Source organism: Lissotriton helveticus, chromosome 10 (genome assembly GCF_964261635.1).
Source record: "Lissotriton helveticus chromosome 10, aLisHel1.1, whole genome shotgun sequence".
In the NCBI taxonomy this organism is placed as follows: domain Eukaryota; kingdom Metazoa; phylum Chordata; class Amphibia; order Caudata; family Salamandridae; genus Lissotriton; species Lissotriton helveticus.
The window spans coordinates 916,017,190-916,042,623 of record NC_136071.1 but is presented as its reverse complement, the minus strand read 5'-3'; the positions used below and the strand labels follow the sequence as shown (position 1 = coordinate 916,042,623).

Below are 25,434 nucleotides of genomic sequence, written 5' to 3'. Positions count from 1 at the left end.
GATTTCAATGAGACAGTCAGGATTCCTGCGAGGCTTCATGGGACATTACATCACTCTGCATTGGTCCAAAACTTAAGGGGGCCGCCTTGCAAGGTATGTGGAGGGGCCCACTGTGGACTAAATTGGAAGCCCACCGGCCGAAGCACTGTGCTGAGGGGGCCCCCTGGAGCATGCCCCCCCACCACAGGGGCTGCTGCGGCCTGTGTTACGCCACTGATTGGTTCCAAAGAGGCTGGCAGTTGTGTGGTGAGGCTTTGCAGGGCTATGAATCACTGTGTGTTGGTTCTGACGAAGCGTGTAATTGTGTGATGAGGGTTTGCAGTGCTTCGTGTTGCTCTGTGTCATATTTAGTGAAACCTTCATTTAGGAAAGGAATAACTCTCGCTGATGCCAGCCAAGGGTCCAGGACCTGGGGAGGCAGGAAAGCACTCGAGTAGAGGACAGCAGGGCTCAAGCAGGACCAGCTGCAAGTCTAGACAGATCCAGTGTGCCAGGTCATCTGGGCAGTTGCAGGTAGGTCTCTGAAACGTGTTGTGTCCCTGTAACTCAGAATAAGAGCTAAGCCAGCTTACCCTTGGAGTCACTATGTCTGAGATGAAGGGAGCAGGTCCAGTCTTCCTTCCCAGCAGGCAGGGCAGGACTCAAACAGCAGGGCAGCATGGCATCCCTCTTCTGAAGTATCCAAAGGTCCAGTAGTGTACTGAAGAGTTGGTTCTGAGGGTCCATTTATACCTGGTGCCAGCTTAGGAATTGGGATAAGCTCCTGGAGTTTCCCCCCAAGAATGTTTTTCCTCCCTGCCCTCTCCCCAGATTGTCTGAGGTCATAATAGACCAGTGTGACATTCTTTATGTGAGTGTGGGGTACAGTCTTTAGAAGTGCAAGTAGAGCTGTGCATAGCTCCCCCTCCCCCATTATGCCTATGTTGGCCCATCCAGATACATGTAGTACCTCTGTTGTGTGGCTGTCTGGGAGAGACAAAGACCAAAGACACAAAGGCCAATTGCCAACTACACCCAGTCATGTGACCCAGGAACAGGCTGCAGGCACCAAATGGATGGGAAAATGCTAACTGTCGAAAAATCTAAAGACACACAGATGATGAACGAAATGCAGAACAAATCAAACATTCCCCTCCACTCAATAGATCTGGGTTGAATCCACTGTTCTTTTGCTCACCATTCCACTCCAGTTTAGACCGAGCCATATGCAGTTCTCTCCATGCCACTGGAGTCAAGCTAGCCTGGCTGATGAGGGGTGAAAGCCCCAAACCAGTCCTAAGATGCTTGTTTGTGGTCTAGGGAGAACCTGGCCTGGCAGTTTGGGCTGGGCTGTTCCCATTGGGAACAGGTTCAAGACTGATTTGCATTTAACTGGGTTTAAACTGGAATGGCATGGGGAGCGGAAAAACAATGGATTTAGGCCCACATCTCTGTACTGGACGGAATGTTTGACATTGATCAGCATTTTGTACATCATTTGTTCTTTTTTCATTTGTCCCCCCGAGCAGCCGCGGCCGGCAGTGGGAGTAAATGCAGGGCGGTTACGTGGGGAGGGGGAGGGTCATGGTGGGGGGTAGTAATGTATGGATTACGGAGTTTTACAGGTAAATAAACATTTAAATAAATAAAATTGATTTCGTTGAGTACACTGCATACCAAAATGCGATACAGTGCGTGCAACGAAAGTCGTTTTATTTATTTAAATGTTTACTTACCTGTAAAACTCCGTAATCCATACATTACTACCCCCCACCCTGCCCCTCCCCCTCCTCACGTCACCACCCTGCATTTACTCCCACTGCCGGCCGCGGCTGCCCCCGAGTAGGACGGGTATGGCCAGACATGGGTCCCCTGCTCTCCATGCCACTGGAGTTGAGCTCCACTGGTGAGGGATGAAACCCCGAAACCAGACCTAGGATGCTTGTATCTGGTCCAGGGAGAACCTGGCCTGGCAGTTTGGGCTGGACTGTTCCCACAGGGAACAGGATCAAGACTGATTTGAATATGGCTAGGTTTAAACTGGAATGACACGGGAGCAAAAAAAACAATGGATTTAGGTCCATATCTCTGTACTGGGGTGAATGTTTGACATTGATCAGCATTCTGTCCATCAATTGTTCTTTTTGCATTTTTTGCATTTATCACCCCGAGTGGGACGGGTATGCTCAGACGTGGGTCTCGTGCTCTCCATGCCACAGAAGTCAAGCTTGCTAGCATTCTGTCCATCAATGGTACTTTTTGCAACTGTCTAGAAATGGCATTTTCAGAACTGTGACTTAGAATCCAATTTTACCATTAAAGAGGATTTTAAATTACAATTCCCCAGAAACCAAACATGACTTTCCTACCTGCTCCCAATCAAAAGTTATCACATATTAAATGTACTATGGGTTCCCAATGTTATTCTATGGGTGACGTAGGCCTCACAATCGTGAAAAATGAATTTGTGAGTTTTTCACTACCAAGACATGTAAAATTTGAACGTACATGGCTAATGTTTTTGCTACCAAGCACACTACCCTATGGACTAGCTGGGCCTACTTTCGGGTGCCATATGCAATAAAAAGGGAGTTTAAGGTTTGGCAAGGGGGTTCTTTTGCCAATTCGAATTGACAGTTTAAAACTACCAACAGGCTGCAGTGGCAGGCCTGGGACAGGTTTAAAGGGACTACTTAAGTGGGTTGCGCCTTTAGTGCTGCATGCCTTCTAGTAGCATTTAATTTACCTGTGTTGGGTATCTGGTATACAAGTTTGATAAGGACTTATAACTAAATTAATATGCCAATCAAGTGTAAGCTAATTTTATCATGTTTTAGGGAGTGAGCACATGTCCTTTAGCACTAGTTAGCAGTGGTAAAGTGCACAAAGCCCTAAGGTCAACAAAAAATAATTTGGAAAAATAGGAGGGGGGAAGGCAAAAGGTTTGGCGGAAGACCACCCGAAGGCTGACAGGTCTAACAAAGCCAATAAAGTAGGAGTCATTATGGCAGACCCAAAGATTAAAGCAATGTTGTCCCATTATTTCTTCACACAATAGGAAGCGTAACCAACTAGGGGTGACCTGGTATTTCTCTCCTCTGCAATACCTACATTCGTGTTGGCTAGGGTGAAAAAGAGGAGTGAACAACAAAATATTACAACACCAGATGGATGATGGCTATTTCTGGTGATTGTTGAGAGAGCAAGTGCAGGGATGGGGTGAATTCTACCTTGAAGTAGCTTAAGGACCCTTGCAAAAAGAATGAAGAGGAACAAATGCACTAACTCAGGTAGGATGGGTCAGAATCAGGGCTGGAATGAATAATTCATGGAATCTTACTAGTTATCAAAAAAACATGTTGCCCATTATAACTTGGTGAGGTCGAGTGAGTTAATAGAGCAGCTTATATTATCACAGTTGGACCAACAGAAACATTTGCACAGGATGCTCATAAAGAGCAAATAGGAGTTCGTGCAAATGAGAAAAGTTGAGCAAATACCACCAAATATATTCCCAGCATACAAACCTATCCAGGGTCCCCCCATTAGCATCCCAAAAATCCCATTATTATTGGTTCAGCGACTGAGTTTAACCTCTAAAAGATGGTGGGAGATTAGGTGTCCCTTCTATCCCAATTATTGAATTTGAAGCTAATAGAATTGCTTTCAGGATCATTGGAGAACCATTTAAGGTCCCATGGATGCAGTGCACTCATGAATACTCTGAACTTTAGAGCAGTGCAAACTAAGTAAGGCGCAGCTTGGAAAAAACAGACGAGAAAGTCAGTAAGCTTGAAGACGCACCGCTGTCCAAATGCAGCATCTTGGACCAGAGCCATGCCTAGATGGATGTTTAAGGCAGTTCGAATTCTTTTATAATCTTTTATGCAACATAATGTAAAAGGCATTGTGGGGAAAGTACTCTTTTCTTTTAAATACTAATGTACCTGTTTTTAAACTACTGAAGGATACTACATAGAATCATCAAATAAAATATGAAATTATATTATACGAAATCATATATATTCCAATGCATGTAATATGAATACTTTCTATATTGAAATGAGTGGTGGCCAACTTGACTGGTATGTGTTGCCGAAATGTAATGGTGTAAATTAAATAAACACAATTAACAAATCCATTGAAAACTTAATATTCCATCTGCATTCCCCACGAAGGGCATCAGAAATTAGATGAAATATTAATCATTGCACTGTTATCTTTCAAGGTCTATCGCCCGAAATAGAGTTTATTGACTGATTGCACTGTTATCAGGACTGTAGCCAACGACTAACTAATATTGCAATAACACTTCCACAACCACACTACATTGGCCAGTTTGCGTTATCCAGGAAATGAATTTTTGTTTAAATAAATAGTGAAATGACATGGCCACGCTCTTTCTGAACTTATCAATTGAACACATTTTCCTGTCTATTCCCAGCAGGAAAAGGGACGAAAGCTTAGCATCTGCACCCCCATTGTCTTTCCTTTTCCGTTTCACGATAGCTTAAAAAGATAAGCACATTGAAGTATTGAAAGAATCCCCTCTCGCCCCCACTCCCCCCAACATTCCCTGCAGAATTATTTAGAAAAACGTCAAACTGATATTTGCGTGATTTTGGTGACAGGGGAAGATTTCTTAATAAGGACTGTTTTTTCATTTGCGTTATTTTTGGGCGGTCGCGGGTTGGATGACTTCTGACATGTTCGAGAGTAATCATCCATTCTTTTCCTCTCCTTCTCCCCTCTCACCTACCTTCCTCCTGCCTCCCTCTCTTTGTTTCCCTCATGAAGCCTCACCCTGACTGCTGCAATGAAATCTGTCCGCTGGGAAAAGTGGCGACGGTACTGGTTTTGTAGTTGGTATTTTCTTTACATACACTGTTGACAAAAACCCTATAATAAAACAATCAGTAATGGGTGTGATAATTATAAAATGTCCAGAATTAACAATATTGTGCCAGCACAAGCAATAGAGCAGGGGTAGGTGGTCATATTTTAACACTAATTATCACTGCTGTACACACTCAGTTACCCATAGTGTGTGTTTAGATTTGCACCACTCTTTAGCAATCCTTAAAGCATGGGTAGAGCTGCCCATTACTCATTTAAGATTTGCACTCACAAATCTTGATTCATGGCACAGATTTGCATCTTCAGAAATGAACTCTACCTAATTAATCCCTGTGTGTGTGTACAGATGTGCCTCATCACTCAGTAATAACAAGTACCTACTTATATTTGCACTATCGTTAAGAATTCTTTAGTACCTGCCCAGCATTGCACTTTCACTCTCAGAAATCTTCTGGACTTAAATGTCCACATTTCGAGCATTATGGCTTGCAAGAGCGCACCTAATATTACTGGGTATATGTTATGGCCCAGGGCATGTTCTCCAAACTTTCCAAAAGTCAGCTGTACCAGCTACTTTTTAACACTGCAAAGGAGAGCACTTGTTGACAGTAGCGTGCAGTTTATGATGGAGAGATAGTAGTAGGCATCAGAAATATAAGTAGAGGTAGTGGCATTTTTCTATTGCTTTGCAGCCAGTCAGAGAACTCTGTGGCACTGCAGCTACTGAAATTTCCATGATTGTCATTGTAATTGCCAAACCCTATTATAGCGAGTGATCTACTGTATCAAGATGGTCACACCATGTTGCTTCAAGGTTTACCATTTGGTTTGACAGCTACCACAATCTCAGCACTCATGATTATGTCACAGCAATGTCGCGACCACACATGTAATACCAGGAAAGAGGTAAGGCGCTGATTTGCCTAGAGTGGTATGGTGGGCAAAAAACACTGGACTGGACCGGGGAAGAGGTAGCGTTTAGGCTTGGGGCCAATGTTCGTTATTTAGGAGTAACCGGAGTAATTTAGCTAATTACTCATTACTCTTGTGATGCAAAAAAATGCAATTAGACCAGCTTGGGTAATTAGGAGTAATTTGGGGCAAAAACCTTGCCACAGGAGCACAGTAATGACAACCAAGCGTGAGTGAGTGGCCACCGGCTACTAAAGTTTGTGTGTGTCCTGTAGCATTTAGTGACAATTACACTCGGACATGAGATTTGAATTAAAGTACTGTACACGTGTAGTGAATAATCTCTAAAACATAATTTGATATGTTATATTTATTTTAAAGCACCATATCACCTGTGAGGGTGTCCTGGCCCTATGCACTATTAATATAGGGTCAGATTTACAAGCCTCTTGTGCCACTTTTGCGTCATTTTTAACATTGGAAAATTGATGTCAAGACGGCACAAGGGGCTTGTAAATTACCCCCGTAGTGTTTATTGAAAGCCTATTCTGTCAGACAACCTAAACACTGGTTCATGCGAGTGTGTGAACAAAAGACAGAGCATGGGCACAGTCAATATGAAGGAAGTGAAAAGAAAAGTTGTAGTTGAAGGGATTCCTTGCAGCATGTCAAGCAGATTCCGATCATGTCAGCAGGTACTAAGCTGTAATAGACCCCCGAGATATCACACTCAGAGAAACTTCTGTGTGGCATCCAACTAGTCCATGAAAGACTCTGATGTGTCCAGCACTGATGCCTGAGGTTTAGCAGGGAGTTTTTTTACTTTCTGAAGAGAGGGCAGCCTCAGGAGACCTCAAGGTCACTAAGAAAGTCATTCATCTGAAAATAAGCAAGACATATTAGGATGTATAGTTAAGAAGGAGGTTCAGCAACATGAGGATGAGCATGGCCTCCAGGAGCTTCAGGTAAGCAGGAGCTTCATTGATCAATGTCCCTGAGAAGGAACCTCTGGGAACTTGAGCATGGCCAGGAGTCACAAGTAAATGATACAGAGCAGGAGCCTTGGCATCCCCTGGGGAGCAAGATCCATTGGGAGACTCAGGATCCTTGAACACCTAAGGGTCAGCAGGATTTCAGGTGACTAAAAGTGAGCATGAACATCAGGAACTTTAAGGTGAGCTTGAGGCTCTCCTAAGCAATGTCCCCTGAAGCATAGGTTCAATCCCAAAGCCCACTGCAAGGGCTAAGGACAAGGAGGACATTGAGCACTTTGGTAGTGACAGTACACTTCATGTCCTTAGAGTAGCAGAAAATCAAGGGAGCTATATGGAAATATACACTTTGTGGAATATCAGCAAACACAGTCCTTCAGTAAGGGTAGGCAAGAGCTACAGGGTCTGACGGTGAACATGGAAATCAGGTGACCAGAAGATGAGCTGGAATGCAAAGGCACCTGAGAGTCAGCTGGAACCTTGGGGATCTGAGCCTAAGCTGAGACTCAGAGGACTGGAGGGTGGAAATGAGCTTCAGGGTCCTTTTAGTAAATGGGTAGTTTAGGGGCCAGCTGATGGTGAGCAAGATTCTCAAGCCCTTAGTCACGCATAGCTCCTTAAGGGTGAACAGAAGCCGACAGACAAGAGGGCCTGGTGGCTTAGCGGACTATAACGTCCACTATAAGGTCCTGGGTTTGACCTTATGGTCACAGCTTTGCATCCTGGTGGATGCAATTAGCTTTTCATCCTTATGAGGTCAATAAAATGAGTACCATTGAGTTGGGTAACAATAAATATCTGTTATTCAGCCCCAAGATACCCTTTGGGGTGAGCCTGCACTTTACAAATACATGTCATGTTATGTTGTTTTATTGTCTTTCTGCAGTGAGGCTATTCGTAACTTGCCATATTATATTAAAAGTAAATTACTGGAAAAGTCAACTCCACACTGCTCCATATTTACAAACTGGGTCCAATGTGCCAGTTTGTAGAGGCCTGCATCACATTATACATGCAGCGGTTATAATGTATGCAGGGTAGACGTTCCCATGTTAAAAGTCACATAGAACTGACGCGGTGAAATTTACAACTTGTTACTACGTCACTCTACGACTTGACTGAGTCAAAATCCCTATGCCTTCTCAAACCAGGCATAAGGATTGATGCAGGGCTTTTAACATGGGAGTTCCCTCTGTGTTCAGATACATTGCAGGAGTGCAGGCAGCAATGCATCACTTTAGCTGTAAAAGATGTCTCAGAATTTCTGATGTATCTCTGAATCCTTGTGCAATGGAGCACTGTATTGTAAATACGGCGCATCCATGGTGTCGTCAAGGCATTTGTGATTAGCGCAAGAAATCTGACACTTCGATGCTGATGCGTCATTTCTTGTAAATATGCCCCTATGTTTTTGAAATATACAAAATCATTTTGGTAAATTGCACCTAAAATTTTAAGCGAAATGCAAGCGCTTCATCTCTCATGTAAATTGATGTAGAAATTAAGAGTGTTATTGATCAAGTAGACTACCGACTTCATTACAAAACATTGATTTAAACAATTCATTCATTGTTAGTCCTGAGCAGAGCTAGTGGAGGTTCTCAATGTGGAATTTTATGGAGTTGCCGAAAAACTCAGTGGAGTTCCACGAGCAGGTGGAGTAATTATTAGATTCATGACCATTGCCCCCAGTGGTATACAGAATATTTACATTTCTCATATTTGAGCTTGTAAAGTGGGGTCATATTCTTGCTCCCATACAATGAAGCAGGATTGTGTGAGGAAGAGCAGGGAAGTCATAGCCAACTGACTAAACACTCACCACCTCGAGATGTGCCCACTGCCCATCAGCGGGTCCAGCAAAGCTCGCATCTGAGCCTGGGCCGTCATCTTAGAAAGCTCCCAAGCCCAGCCATCCAATGCTCTAGAAGAGCACACCCATGCCTATGGGCACAAACGGCAAGCAGACAGGATCGACATTCAACATAAAAGAAAGACTGCTTTTTTGAATTGCTGCTAAATACCGTCCTGAGCATATAAATACAGTGGCCACCTTGGAATGGTGCATTCAATTCAAATCGCGTTGAAGTCTTTGAAAAAGGTGTATTGATAGCGGTCATGGGTGCCAGTAAAACTACCTTGTGGTTGATAGAGTTTTTGCAGAACTCCGCTGAGTGCCAAAACCCTATAAACTCCGCCAGGGGAGCAGAGTTTTACACCCAGCCCTATCAATGATTGTTCAGCTAGAGCTAGTGAATGAGAATAGGAACCCAAGACACACAATTAAAATGAGTTTTTTTCCCAACCTGAAGGCCGATGTAAACCCTGTAGTTGTACCTTCACACAAGTTCATAGCAGCGATGTTTTTTTACTCTGATCTGTATAATGTTTAGGCCATGCGGTGAACTTCGCTCCGTTTCAGTCAGAAAACTCCGCTCTGTGATGTGAGGCAGAGTTTTTCCCTGCTCGCAGTCATGAACGGTAAAGTTCCGCATAGCATAACTCCACGAACTACGCCCAGGCCTAATAATATTTCATTTTGAAGAACTGCAACAAAGACATACATGAAGAAGATCAAGTAGTGATATATCTAGCTCTGGAAAAGAGAGACTTTGATCACAGCATCTGAGCCCGGACTAACCATACAAAGGTTTTCTTAGTGGTTGTACACTTATCTAAATATGCCACTTCTACTTTGGTGGTTTCGTATTAAATCTAAGCTGATTTCATAATAATTAGAAAATTGACCTCTTTGGCGAAAATAATGCAGGTGATAACATATTATAGTTGTCTAGAAAATAATAAAATAAATAATGTTTTAGACAAGCATGACTTACGTTTTGACGGGCACAATCCATACATTTTGTCATTCTCGTAGTCTGCCGTCGTTGCACACCAAGGCTGGCCATCAGATCTCCCATCCAGTGTGCAGTCGGCATACCAATTCTTATTAAACATGAAGGGAAACACACAAGGCTTGCCGTTGGAATTCCCTCGAAGTGTAAAAATATCTATAAAGAGAAAATGATAAAGTTCCAGTGAAGAGACACAATCACAAATCCTTGTCACTATTTTTATCAATGATGACTTTATTTTTATTGAAGAGCTTAATCCAAAACCATTCTGTGGTTGCAAATAGCAAATTGGGATTCCCAGAATCAGGATACCTGGTCCCTTACTGAAGACAATGAAACATAATACCACAGAAAAACTGCCACGAAGGCGTATTTTCAATTGTACAACATTTAAAGGTGCGCGCCACCGAGCCGTCTTTGGGGGTGTTGATTGGGAAAGTAGTGAACATTCACATAGCCATAAGTTTGTGGTTATTTGAATACCCTCCCATTGGTTTTCAAACCCAATTTTTACTCCTCACTTCTGACCAGCTCTAGAGAATAATAGTTACCTAAATTGTTCAGACTGGATTTAGGATAGTAAACACCCCATGACGAGGACAGAGCAAGTCATGGTAACGCCGTAACAAGGTAATGACAATGACAAGGTTATGGTGATGAATTGGTAAGACTGATTTCTGCTATGCCATGGAATGTATAATTCTTCTGGTGGTAAATCCAATAATGGATATTATATTTACAGAGGACACTACAATTTGGATGATTTTACCTCACCTATTTTTTTCTAATTCAGGCCCGTAGTGCCATGAGGGATTGTGCAAATGAAGGTATGGAAGTCCAATACCAGCTCTGAGGCAATGCAATTTGTGCCACTTTCACTTTGTCCTCAGGTGCTTCATTGGATTTTGTTTTATTTTGGTAAACTTTGTACGGCCTTTAGTGTCTAAGAACCTCTCAAACTTTAGATCTAGCAGTTCTCACGAATACTGTCAGTGTGCCCTGAGAATGGGGAAGTGTATACAGAACAATATCCCAAATGGTATTGTTACACATGTTAATAAACAGTACTTGATAAGGATATCTATACAGTATTATCCTAAAACGAACAAGGAGTCAGTTATTTTGTTCATGATAGTGCTAGAAAAGCATCTTTTTATATTTAAAGAGAAACGAGGGGTGGGGGCAGATAAACACAATTGGTTACAGCACTGTCCAGTGGAACAACACAGGATTCTACGATCTTCTTCAGCTTTTTTGCTGAACGTTCCTCGGACAAGAAAGGCCAACTGGGGAGATAGACGCTTCACTATTGCTACGGCCAAACTGTGGAACACTTTACCTCTCCATATCAAAACTGCCCCCACCCTTCTTAAATTTCGTAAGAGCCTCAAAACATGGCTATTCTCCACCCTTTGACTCCCCCGCCATACATAAGTGAGTTCTGTGAATATCAGCGCCGAGACACCCGCATGGGTATTTGTGCGCTTTAAAAATTGCAAAAAATAAATAAATAAACTGTGTGAACAAATAAACATATAACGAATATCAGCCCAAAGGGCAGTACAAGGTGCACGAGTACAGTGGGTTGTGACACTACGGCAGCGCAAGTGACAGAGAATACAACGTGAACGGCGCAAGGTGCAAGGTGCAAATATATACAGTGAAGGTACACAATGTTTTCCGGTTCAATAATGGTTTCTCAGTTCAGTATTCGTAAGGAGAACCACTGTGGAGGGGCACCTGGAGTCTAGCTGTTTGGTCGACGGCGTTTCGATCCGTATGAATAAGGATCATCTTCAGGACATGATGGGCTAGGTACAGTGCTGTATGGGAGGGAGGGAGACAAGGGTGGTTCAAGTAACTAGGTAAAACTCATATGAGCGGTTGGGTATGGTGCTTACCGTGGATCAAGGATTGTTGGACCAGTGTCGAAGGATTCAATTAGAGTCAAGCCTGTGGTGGTCTTGATCCGGGTGGTACGTGGAGAACTGAAATTATATATGTATATATATCTCAGGCATGAAAGACGATTTAAAGGGGGTAGGTATGTGTGGAGCGAGCCAGAGCACTGGCACTACTCACCAGCAGAGTCCTGGAGTAACGGATAGTCCAGGATGGGCAAGGGCCGTCAGGTGGCGTGAAAACGTCCACTTCAGCGGTGAGGAAAACAGTTATCTGGTGGGATGAAGGGAGGGGTGGAGTTGGAACAACGATCTCGGGGCATCAAATAAAAACCAAATAGAAGCGCGCTGGGCGAGCCTCAGCGTCTTACCTTAAGGCTGTCATATGAATCACACGGCAAAGAGATGAATCTGTGGGGACAGAGAGCTTGGGTCAAAAGGGCGCCTGTAAATAACAAGCGAGAATCACACAGTACGGAGGGGCCGTCATGGCGTCTTACCGTCTTCAATTCGGGCAGTGATTTGAATCGAGTAGCAGCGCTCAGTCGCTATGGTGACTGGCTGCTTACTCGTGGTATACATATCGGGATTGGATCCGGCAAGCGGGAACGCCCACTGATGAACCGGAGACTGGGATAGGGTCCCGGTGAGGGATGACAGGTGGCGTCATTAGTAACCGAGACGCTGATCAAAACAATCCCACGTATGAGTGGGAGTGTCATCAGAATACCCAGTAAGCCAGAGTGTCCAAATGCTGGGAAGGGGAGAGCAGCGATATGTGCAACAGGTAGCATTAGGTAAAACATCGGGGGAGATGTCCGACTAAAGGCATGGCCCATTTCGGAGGCGCGTGACAGCGTAGTAATACAGCCATATTGATTGCGGTGATAATAAAAAGGGGGCGACTACATATAGTGACAGTGGGTATATCAGACCAGGTCCTCGGTGTGTAAGAGAGCCTGGAATCAACATTCATGTAATAAACCTTGGTAATTATATACAAGTATCGACATTCACATTTGCATTACATCATAAGATATACACTTCCTTAGACCCCAATCCCAATAGGTTGATGGGTTCATACTCCTGTTTCTCCACATATACTGAGAATGGGGAGGCTGTCCTTAGGAACCCCATCAAATGCACGCTTAAGGGTGTTTTCTTCTTAACCCTTTGGTGTAAACATTGGCTAGTGGCAGCTCATAACCATTTTTTTAGGAAATCACGACCAGCACCACTGCCTATATGACTAAAAAGCTAATTGCCTATATAGACCGCAGGGTCTCATCTATAGCCGAAGCATTCTTTTTTTGTTAATAGTTTTATTTGTTCCAAAATAGGAACCAACACCTGAGGAACATTGAGGCTGACCCTTGGTTGCAAGTGGCTTCGCTGGAGTCCATGATTCTATCTGCCTGGATTCGTGGCTACTGCAACAAAATACATATTCTTAAATATTTTAAATGATTGGGCATCCCCTTGGGGTCTCCCTACATGGGCCTTGGTATAGGGTGTACCCTCCTTGCTCCCTTATGTGCTCTTCTTAGGTTTCACATGCACAGCGCTTGTGCTGTGCTTGCGAAACCTCAAAAAATAAAAACGGCCTTACTTACCCATTATTTACCATTGCTTACCATTATTTACCTTTATTTACCTTTACTTTCTATTGTTTGACTCCCATGTCACTCTTGTTTGCCTTTTTACTGTTGGTCAGTGCCTCCTTCTGCCTCCAGCCTTTATTTTTATGTGCAGTGCATCAATGCATATCTGCGTCCTACACTTATTTTTGTGAGGCTCAGCTTTGACAAGCGCAATGGTAATCCTAGCGGTAATCCTTTCAGGGGCTCTCAACTCACTGAGCTATGCTGGAGGGGAGCTTACATTCTGGTGCCAATACTTGCTTTTTATCTTATTTTCATTGCTGTTGTGCTGCGCACTGTGGTCACCCTCTAGGAGTGCTAAGAGTTGAAGCCTTGCTCAGCAGTATTCAAAACTAGAATGTCTAAATTAATCATCATCATCATTGATAACTTTATTTCGACCACTGTGGGCCATAAAAGTACATGTTAAAACAAGCGTCAAAAAATTAAAATTCATTTTTAAGTAATACATAAACATAGATAAAAAACAAATTTCATATATGTACACCTATTTACAACAAAATCTATCATGGTTAAAAATAGATTTAAACCATCTAAAAAGTTATCAATGCAATTCAAAGCAAGCTATGTAGGCCATTGATCTGTTTCAAGTCATTATGAGGGTTCTGCGTTTAATCCACATACCATATAAAAAACGAGAAACAGCAAATACGACAGGGGGGTATGTATCATACTTTAGTACTCTAAGCGCATATTCGCAATTGCGAAATCCCAGATTCTTACAAATAGGTTTTACCCATCAAGCGCGTGACCACCCATATGCCGGACAAAAAAAAATACATTACTTTCATTTTCCAGCGGGTGTCCACACGCCTGGCACTCAGTGCTTTTATTAGCATCCCATTTGCTGGTTATTGACCTTAATGGTAGGGTACCCATTCTCAATTGCAAGTACAGCTTTCTTGCTTGGGCAGGGTGAATCAAATCAAGGAATTCCTCTTTCTTATAGTCTGCTTTGATATCGAGGAATTGAGTTTTCAATCTTCCAACTGACCTACTATCATGAAGGATCATCAAATGATGGGACCTGTACCTTTTTACCAGGTCCGCCCTGGCATACGCTGGGCAGGCTGACTCCGGAAATTCCCATAACTCAGGGAGACCGATCCTAGCACAAAGATCCTTAATATGGGATAACCATGTGATTTTCTTAGATCTAGAGGAAACCCAAACCTCCTGAAACTCTGCACGATACGGGGCAAGCTCTGGAACAGACCAGAGTCTTCGCCAGTAGGGGAGTGGCCTCAGGGCCACCTCTTCTTCCACAGGAAGTAGCCCCAGGTCAAGTCTTAATGGGACCAGGGGGGTACTGACTGGCAGGGCAAACAGATTTCTCATAAAGGTACGTTCAACCCTTGCCAAACGTTTAGGCCGATAGTGTCCCCAAAGTTCCGCCCCATATAAAGCGGATGATCTTGCTTGAACCTTGTATATTTCTACAACAGGAACAGCCGGCTTACAGGAGGATGTTCTGTACATTTTGCAAATCCCACCCACGGTCTGAGTCAGTTTCAGTGCAGACTTGGCTATCTGTACATTCCACCCCAGATGTTCCTCGAGAGTAATACAAGATATTCAAAGGTCTTTACTCTCTCGAGGGCTGTACCGTTCAAAGCCGGGTTTGGCCGCGTCTGCCTCGGGGGATTAAGAATCATGAACTTAGTTTTGGCCAGGTTGATCTCTAAACCACTTAGTTCACAGAAATCTGCAAAACCATCAAGGATACGTTGAATACCAGTAGATGTTCGAGACAACAGTAGAGTGTCGTCCGCAAACATTAATGCATGCACTCTTCCTGTCGCTAGCCTCAGAACATCTGTATCCTTTATGCCCAAAAGGTATTTAATAAGCCCATTGATTTAAATGCAGAAAAGAGTGGGAGCCATCACGCATCCCTGGCGCACCCCCCTTTGCACCTGAAATCGTGCGGACAATTCTCCTACTTTTCCACATCTAACCTGAGCAAAGTTGCCTATATGAAGTCTTCTCAATACTTCCAAGAGGTAGAGTGGCAGACCCAGATCATGGAGAACTCTCCACAATATGTCCCTAGGGACCAGATCGAACGCAGCCCGCAGGTCCACAAAAATAAGGTAGAGGCTGCCACCCTCCACACTCACTGTTTTCCAGTAAAGGACCTGTAGTCGGAAGATCTGGTCGATTGTGGATGTGCCTGTCCTAAAGCCTGCTTGTAGTGGACTCAGAATCTTGTTGTCCTCTTCCCATGTCTGGATTCTTTCCAGAAGTATCCGCCCGAATACCTTCTGTGGGATGTCGATCAGGCTGATAGGCCTGTAGTTTGAGGGTTGCAGAGGGCAGCCTTTTTTAAACATTGGGACTATCTCCGCCCCCCGCCACGTCTCTGGCAGGTCTGTCCCCATCAGGATTGTGTTAAACAGGACGCAGAGGTAAGGAGCCCATATTTTCGGTTCCGACCGGAACAAGTCCCCAGGGATTTTATCAAGCCCTGGGGCTTTGTTGGGTAGTAACTTCATAATGGCAGATTCCACTTCAAGAATTGATATCTCCTGAGCCCCCCCCCCCAGTCCATGCTCGTGGAGGGGACTCAGAGACACCAACTCGGAATCACCATTAGACGGTCGAGCATAAAGGCTGCCAAAATGCTCCTCCCATACTGCTGGGGCTATGTTGGGGCTGATTGCATTCTTCCCGCCCCTACCATCATTACTAACAATTGCCCAGAATGTTTTGAGATCTCTGCACTGTAATGCCGTCCTCAATTCATCCCACTTTTCTGCCACCCAGGACTTTCTTTCCCTCTCTATAGCTTGCTTGTACTGAAACCTTAGTGACCTGATCCGGGATCTGTTATTGGCCTTAATTGCTTTAATCAATTCCCCTTTCAGTTTGCGGCAATCGGCAGTATACCATGGGTGAGTCTTGGCAGATTTTTCCCTAAGGTCTGGAGTGGGAAAAAAACTTCTAGCATTTTTAGAGCTAGCTCGTTGTGTATTTCGACGGGACGGTTATTCCTCCTAAATTAATCACGATCTTTCTTCAGGCCTTTCACTCTCCCTACAACTATAAGTCGCTCACAGTGGTGGGCGGTATTTAATGGGGGTGGCAGGCGGGGAGAGGTGGAGAGGGGTGTAAATTAAAATAATGAATAATAATGAAAAACACTGACCTGCAGGCTGGCCACCTAGTCGACCGCCACTTCTCAGTCCGCTTTCTGCCGCCACTTGCTCCTCGGAAGCAGGAACCAGGAAGCACCCAGGCTCCTGACTCCCCAAGCCACTCACAGCACTGCAAAGCAGCGTTGTGATTGGTCTGAGAACCATGGTTCAGCGCTTAGACTGGGATTGGGGAAAAGGCATGTTCTGCACCCAGGTGCAGAACATGCAACGTGCGCATGACTGTTATGGTTGGCCCGAGAGGGCCAGCCAAACAGTTATGCGCACTTTAGAGTGAAGCAACAACTCCTCCTGGCCCCTACTCTGGCAGTCCAGCCCCACCGACACAAGGAAACGGAAAACTAAGATGATAATAATGCTGCTTATTATCATTTTAGTTTTCCTTTAACTACTACTCGCAGAGCAGTGGGGCGGTGCTCCTCCGCCTTAACGGAGGAGCCACCACTGGTCGCTGATGTGTATAATAGAAGTGAAAAAAAATGAAAAGGGTAAATATCATTTGGAATGGGGCATAGTTGTGAGGCGACATCAGCATAATGCATTCAGTCACATAAGACATTGCTTCTAGGCACATGCTTTCGGCGAAATGTGCCTCCCAAGAGGCGTCTCTTAACCTGGAGATTCTGCATAAATAACACGTAGTGCAGTCCTTGCAATTTATGCAATGTGACAGGACGAAGATTCTCTAAAGTTATAGGCTATATTCGTTTTAATCGAACCTTGCTTGCCAGCTGAGTGGTATTTTTAATAGTTGGCTAAAACACTACCACTTAATCGTTCCACTTAAATTAATTGATTTCATTCAAAAAGTAACTCAATCAGAAGTTTTTTTCCCTAGAGCCGACGATTTTCCAAGGCTAATCCCCATGTATAGATTATCTGCATTTAAACAGTTTATTTTTTGGGAAATTAAGCCTGGTAAAATTCTCAATGCATTGACATGCTGCTGCTACAAAGAAAGTTGATCGGTTCCCTTTGAGGGGATGTGTGTAATTCATTTGCATAGAATAGTTAAACATTTGCCATATTCAGAACAGGATGTACCAATTGCTTGTCAGAATAGCATCTATTTTCACATGTTCCTCATAACTGGTTTCTTTAGATTTTAGCCTGATCAGCTGCTGAGGTACTACTCATTTTCTATATAAGCCATAAATCCGCTACAAGGGACAAACGTTTTATGTAGTGTTTCATACAAGCAATATGAATAAGCATCATGGAACTTTGATTAGCTTAGATAGTACAATAACAGTGTTGCTGAGTTTATGGGCCATTGACAATAAGATTTTTTTGGAATAATATTTTGCAAAAACCACTGAAACCTTAAGGGGGCCTATGTATGAGGTTTAGCACTGTGGTATGATGAAATTATGCAGACTGTTCCAACATTATTTATTAATTTAGTAGGCTTATCCAAATATTTCTGGTACATGGCAAACACACAGCATTGCTCTCGAAACAATGTCTTGGGATCTCAAGTGCATACAAATCAGTTGGATATGTTTTAGCATTTTATTTGCTCTTCAACTTGACTGATGCAAAACCTTCATCCCAACTGTAACAAATCAGATTTTTGGAATGCCTTATGAATTAAGACGTCTGACATTTGGTGATGGGTTTATGTAAACCATTAGTGATTTTTAGGTCTTGCCCGACACCGCACATGTGCTGTAGTTTGCAAGAGTTTTTGTATAATTACAGGGGCTTAGAGCCTGCACATTGCCTACCACTGGATGGTTTCATCTTAACTTTCATTTGCTTGCTCCTCTTTGATCAACACATGAGGGCTTCACCTCCTCTTCGTGTTCTTGTCCCTACTCTGCAGAATGGCCCAAGTACCGCTTCCATGAACAGTGTATGTCCATCTCTACTTGCACTTTTTAAGGCACTTCTTTATTTTTGTGCTTCACAGCCGCCATAAGGGGACATGGTATTTGGTCAACACATGATGCTTCACCTCCTCTTCGTGTGCTTGTCCCCACTCCGGAGAATGGCCCAAGTACTGCTTCCATGTACAGTGTATGTCCATCCGCTACTTGCACTTTCGAAGGCGCTTCTTTATTTGTGTGTTTCACAGCACTCCATAAGGGTACATGTATTTTCTTGCCCGTTGTTGTTGCCTGCTGCAACGTCATTTTTGTTTGCCACCTTGTGTGTTGTGCTTGCTGCACGCTCCTTGTTGCTTGCTGTCCCTTCCCCCTCCCATGTTGTGTTGCTTGCCTTTCCCTCCACCATTCCAATGTTGTGTTGCTTGCCACCTTCCGAGTTGTGTTGCTTGCCCTTCCCCCATCCCCTCCCATGTTGCGTTGCTTGCTTCACCCCCCACGGTAGAAAAAAAGCTCTAGCACACAGGCAGGGCTATTTTTTGCTAAATTTGAGCCATGCTGCATTGTATAACATGGCTAAAATACCATGGCAAAGTCTATAGCCCTTATATAGAAGAAACCAAAGAGCCATGCCAATGCTTGTATAAGGTGTGTGACAGTGAGATCAAAAAATCAATTTAGCAGGTGTGAGGAATGGTAGTTTTAAATCACACTCATATTCTACAAAGTAATAATACCTCAAAACCAAAGTTAAATCTGATTAAAAAGCTGACTAAATCACACTCATATTCTACAAATAAAGTAATAATTCCTAAAAACCAAAGTTAAATCTGATTAAAAAGCTGACTAACATTTAGCATGATACGGAACAGCAGTAGGGTATTAAATTAGGCAACTCGTCAATCAGAGGTCTTTCTACAAGTTCTTTATAATCAGGGTCACTGGAATTAGTCGTTTACTCAATAAATATGTATTAGCCATATAATCCATCGTCTGCTGCATAATATGCAGATTTCAACTAAAAGATGTTATTTAGCGCTCAAACGGATCAAAGATTACTAAGAAACAGTAGGTAACACATTGCTGCGCAGTGAAAGGCACTTCTCAAAGGAATACTAGTCACCTTTCTGCTGATTTTTGCTGCATTTGGGTGACATATGGTACTAATGAGATGTAACCTTTGCTCAGATTGTGTTAACGTGTAAACATTACAAATGTATGAGGTAATACTATCACAAGATGTGCTGCATTATGCTGCATTATTTGCATTTCTTGCTACATAATACAGTTTTCTTGCTTGCACAGTTTTTTTTTCAAGGTGTGAATGTCCTTCAAAAATTAAACGAGATATCATACAATTTCATATGTGCCAAACTTTGGGACAAACAGCAACAATATCCCCATCAATACTAACTTGTGTCCCACTTCATAATTGAAGATTATCTCTGTAAATCCATTGTTATTCTTCCTGTCCTGCACTTGTGAATTCACGAACAACTTCCCCTTCAAGCAGATGTTGAGCTGCTGCATACAGGAAGATTTGTAAGCATTATTTTTAACGTTGTCAGCTGTTTTAGAAATGCACTACCTACGAAACAATTACTCAACATGCACACTCCGATCTTTCAAAAGCTGAGGCCTGCTTCTGAAACTAAAACCTCATTCTCAGATACTTGAGATTAGTGGTAATATTGCAGGTTCTAACAATATAAAGTAATTGATTTAACAAACATTTGGTTTCAGTCTATTACATTCTAAAGGGTTTCTACAAATCTTCACTAACACAGAACAAAGAAAGCTTCCCTGCATCGCCTTTGTTATTTTCTGTTACTGGGACCCTGTGGTTGAAGTCAGCCGGCAATCAGTTTGCCAGCCATCTAGCTGGATCCAGACAGACCCTAAATGAGTGGTGAGTCTTGTCTGTTTGTCGGCTCACATTCTTTTAGGGCCGTGCAGTACCCATTCCCTGGATTTACCACATCACTCAACACACATTTAAACTCGGGAGCATCCTTTATCTGTAGGTGCTGGTACTATGTTGTTGAAAATTAGTACGTTTTGGTGAACATTATCTGCGCCATCTTGCCTCTTCCCCTGATGCCACACTTTTGTCGTGCGCGCCCGCCATTTTTTTAAGATGCCCCGATCAGAGCGAACCCTTTTGCATGCTGCTGGCCCCTGACATAGCCCTTCGCCTTCACTAAGCCTGCACGCTGACCACCCCCTGCTTGCACCTGCCTTGAGTCATAAACCCCTCTTCGGCGCTGCTCTGCCCCAGGCCCTCATCCTGTTCCCAGCGCGACACCTCCCTGCTTCCCTTTCATGATCTCCGGCCCTTAGATGCAAACCCCCTTTTTCCCTGTGTGCCCGTTTTGTCTTCCCCGTTCCCAGGCCGACACCCAGCTCTGCCGATACCATTCCTTGCCCCTCCCCGTACAATAGAAAGCTTCCCCCATCAAAGGATCCCCGGGTTGATCAAAGCCCCCACTCCATGAGATCCGATCGAACCCCCCACATTCCGTGAATCGGCGGAATATCCAGCTGCGTGATACTCATCACCTGTTGTGACTAGGGTGGGGACTTCAACTGTAAATGTGTGTGGGAACGGGCCCAAAGGGGATTTCCGGGAATATCTTTTCCATACATCAAAGCTTTAACATGAATGTGTAATCTACAATAAAGTCGTAAAACAGTGTATAAGAGGCCAGGCCTCAGAAATGTATCTAGGGCACCTCAGAACGATACCTTCTGTCCGTTTCGTTGTGTTCTCCTCCGGAGAAAATAAAAACCTTGTTTCCTGCTTTCCAGTCTCCAGCGCCTGCCTCTTCATTGATTAAATAACTAGAGGGTCACAGAGGCAATACCGCCGGGCAAATATCGATTGTCCCCGACCCGAATCAGGTTTTGACAATTGGCGTCCCAAGCGTGGGGCCCATCAGCGACTCGTGGATCCAGTGGGAGAGGTCCCGACGACAGAGTGAACGACTGCAACGATCGGGAGAGCTCTTGCCCAATAGACCCTCGTCTGGCAGCCGATCATCCGAACTTCACTAGTTCCGAACAGACCTCTCTCGAGTGATCTACGGTCCTGACTGGGGACCATCAGGAGTGCCGTGAGAAATACGAGAAAAAGAGGACGATCGGGCGCTGGATTCGGAAGACAAGAAACTGTCCACATGGTCCGGGTAAGGTCGTGTAATCACGACAAGTTACGAAATAATTGCTTGATTGTTTGATTGTTTACAAATACTAGTATTGCTCTTTATTTATTTGGAGATTCACTGTCTACAAACGGAGAAACAACGGGCTCTCTCTTTGCAAGCAGTGGAGGATAGGTAGGGCAGCAGCCGTGCTTATTTTTCTCCCCCACTCAATAATTACTTGAAACTGAACTGTTGTTCGCAAAACTATTGTCTCCTGGAGATTCCCTGTCTGCAAACAGGGAAGAGACCACCCTTTTTGCAGATAGTGAAAAGGGTAGGTAACGCAGATCTTTGCGGACCTACTCATTCTCCCCATTGTTATTTATTGGTCTTTTTGTTATTTTTGATCCATGAGGTATTCACTGCCTGCAAACAACGTTGAATAGAAATATTCTGTCCAGTCTTTGCACCTAGTGATAAGATAGGCAGTGCTGACTTTTTAGTCCCTCGTTACGAGCCGTCATGTCTGTCTTCTCCCCACTGATTAATAGCCTGTTTAGCCCGGACCGTGTATTAGAGGTGGACCATATAGCTCCACTAGAAGGCACCCCTAATAAGGACATGTTCATAAACTATGGATTAGTCACCATAGCCTATAATAAATTGTGGCACAGGTATACCGAAGAGAGTCAAGACAAACAGTGGCCACTGGCAGGATCCTTTGACCTTGATAAAATAGAAACGTTAGAAATAGCCCTTGGAAATAATAAGACAACGCCAATTATGCTCGACAGTCTTGGTATGTGGCGCAGAGAGGCTATGCAACGACAGAGAAAAGACGAGGACAAACCAAGTAGAGAAATATACCGACAGGACAACCCCAGGACATCGCTACCCACAACTTATCCCCCGACACTATGCAAAAGACGACCAGACTTAGGGCCAGACCAATGCGCTTTTTGTAGGTATGTCGGACACTGGAAAGCCCAATGCCCGACTCTACTGAGCGTGAGTAAAGGCAAAGGGCCGACAGGAACGACAGACCGGCAGTACGAGAAAAAGCGCGAGACAAAGAAGAACCCGACTTACATAGACAGACCAGACAGAACCACCACGTTTGATTATGCCCGATGGCACAGATTTCGCCAGGACAATTTCAGCGGCATGCTCAAGTTTTCCTAGGTCGGGCAACGTCAAGACGGGAACCCAGCCTCGTTTCAAATTCACAGACGGAAAGAGATAATTATGACCAATAACTGTTTTATATTCGTCTTGGGTCTTTGTATGTCGTACTTGTACTGTCCCCCGTCTGAGTTTGTGTGTATGTAATGTACAAATCTGCGTCATCCCTCTACACGTGTTTCCGTGTTACTCAACCTCTGTTAGCAGAAACTTAGCATAAAAGCAACCTGGAAAGAAAGAAATGGTAAAACAAAATCCGTAGACCATTAATGAACTAGAACTTTTAATTTAGCACAACAAACAAGGAATAATAACGGTAAACTGTAGAAAATGAAAGTCAAACAGAACATTCGCCCCCCCCCCCATTCTGGAACCTTCCAAAGTAGGGCAGGGTTACGGCAACGCCCAACCAACGGCAACCCATATAAGGCGGGCCCGGCCGCCAACTCTTGGTCAGGAAATCTTAACGTATGGGGGAGCCGGAGGAGAGGCAGGAGCCAGCAGCCGGGGCAGTTGTAGGTAGTCCCGCCACATGTCTCCTCAGCCAGCCGCAACGGGCCTGGATAGACTTAAGTAGTCCCGCCACATGTCCAGAGGAGAACGAGGCACCTTTTTTCCTTTTCTCTTCCGTAACAGCCGCAGCAGCTCTGGACGGCGGGATGTCCTGCACGTACCTCCACCACAATTTGTCCAAGTTGGGCTGGGAGGGAGAGGCGACGCGGACGAGCCTCTCCCACCTCCACCGATAGGAGGTCCCCCAGCCCCCGGCCCGACGCCGAACACCCCCAGTCAGGCGATGGTGCCAATACTTCCACAGCACCGAACACACCATGGTGGCACCCCAGTACTTGCGCAGCACCGAACGTGCAATGGTGGCCATATTTTCGGAACACCGAACCTGCAATGACTGCACTGATACTCGTGCCGCGCCGAATGCGCGCCACAGGTGGCCATACTCCCACAGCACTGAGCCCAGGACTTGGGGAACACCGGATGTGGAGAGACCTTCATGCGGGGCGATGAAAAGGATCGGCATGGAGTGCACCGGGAGAAGGAGACGATGCGGACGAGTCTCCCTCGCCCCCCCCAGGTGGGGGCATCACAGCTGCACCCCAGCTGAACGTCCCGCTTTCACACAACAGGGACCTCTTCCTTTCACTCCGAAGGATCTCTCCCACTCTTGCAAACTCGACGAGAGTGGCCCCTGTAGGGCCTCAAAATGGCGTCTGGGTCCGCTGGAAGGCGGGCCCCGGCCACTAGAGTAACTTTGACCAGCAATATAACTCGAACATTTGCCCCCTGGAGCACGAGCCCCCATCTCCGACAGCATCTCCGCAGCCTTGAAGATCCTACAAAGGTCCCCGGCGGAACCTTCGGCCTCTGCAGGCTTCCGGTAAGGGACGGCTGCCTTGATCGCCAACGAAACAAACATGACATTGCCACTCCTTCTGTTAGCATGAATTCTAGAACTGCCGAAAAGGACTCTGGTCCAAACTGCCAGTAATGGGAAACATTTCCCCCTGATGCTGCTTCCGGACTGAGCCGGCCCCGCCCAAAATGGCGCTGGTATCAATCGGAACTTACGAACACCTCGTGGTGTTCCTTCGCACTAATATAAACTTGATGTTCCGAGATTTTATATGATCCTTTGTACACTTGGCTAGAAAAGACAAGGAGAACTCACTCGACGAACAGTATGAAAGGATCCCCGTTACAAATGTTGATTACAAATGTACAATGTATTATATTTTTATAACTGATGTAAACCTCATTTACGACGCACACGTACGGTATGCATATAGGAAATCTGATTACCACTATTATGATTATGCTTCTAAATTATGAAAATAAATGCCCCCGAACCCCCAGCCAATTAATAGACGTTTTAGTCTCTTACAAATGAATGAGTAAAACTTTCCGATGTTTTTATTGCTGCAAACGACACCCCCCACTGTACGCACTTTAGCCATTGCCACGACCGGCCAAATACGACCGCACCCTCATAATCCTCATGCTGACATGATTTTGCAAAATAAAGTTTTTGAAACTATGGACGGGTATTGCATGCGTTATTTTAAAAAAAATGTGGGATCGGTGGGAAAGTTCTTTTCTGTGCACCCTACTCTGCTCTCTCTTTAAGGTTAAAAGAAGATGGTTGCCCAGCCCTGGAGGACGGATCGGATCGACAACACGACACTCCGCCTTCAACGTACGCGACTGACCCATGAGCCCTCGCGTAGAGGAAGACCTTGACTTCCAAGGATGGGTAAAACGAACGGTGTAAATGAGGGAATGTAAAAGGAGGGTGAAATGAAATAATGTAAATGTTATAAAGTACAACGTTCCAAAGTATCAGGGAACGGAGCTGACCCAAGAACCGAAGAACCTTAGAACGCCACCGCGTTGAACGAGGTTTTAAGGATCCCGATAGTGAGATACATCCTTTGACTAGATACCTCGCACTAAGCACCTCTGGTTTCCTTTTTACGTTTCCCCGCACACGACCTATATGGACACACTACCCCCCCTCGACTCCAGAAACCATATCCCCGGGGACCCCGCCCCGAGGAGGAAAGACGAGTAAGAGGTAAGTAAAGGACTTATGAATCCATGTATTTGAATATGCGCGAATGCTGTCTCCCCCACCCCCTTTTTTCCCTCCCTCTGCAGGTTACATCAGAGATTACAGCCGAGGTGTGGCGAAGATCTGAAGCCTTGCCATGTCTAATACACGAAGCTGACTAGCGCCGCAAGGTGGTGTCTAAGCGCGCCTGCAAACTACTCACGTATCGAACAAACCCGAAAAATTAGCGCAACCTGATAAAAAGTGATCACCCTTAAACCAGACCGGACGAATGAACCCATGTCACGTATGATGCGAAACTATGAGGGAATGTGTGTGTGTGACTGAGGCGTCGACCCAACTGGTCGAAGGACCGAGAATGCGAGAAGTGCGACAAAATGGTACCTC

At 44.7% G+C, this 25,434-nt stretch overlaps 1 protein-coding gene across 1 annotated transcript in view; it reads right to left on the bottom strand.

Annotated features, from left to right (window-relative positions):
- Positions 1-25,434, bottom strand: part of LOC144784640 (macrophage mannose receptor 1-like) — a 765,034-nt gene that overhangs the window by 603,571 nt on the left and 136,029 nt on the right. The window contains exon 3 of the mRNA XM_078663569.1: positions 9,578-9,751. Coding sequence (XP_078519695.1) covers positions 9,578-9,751 — 174 coding nt within the window. The remainder of the gene's footprint in view (positions 1-9,577; positions 9,752-25,434) is intronic.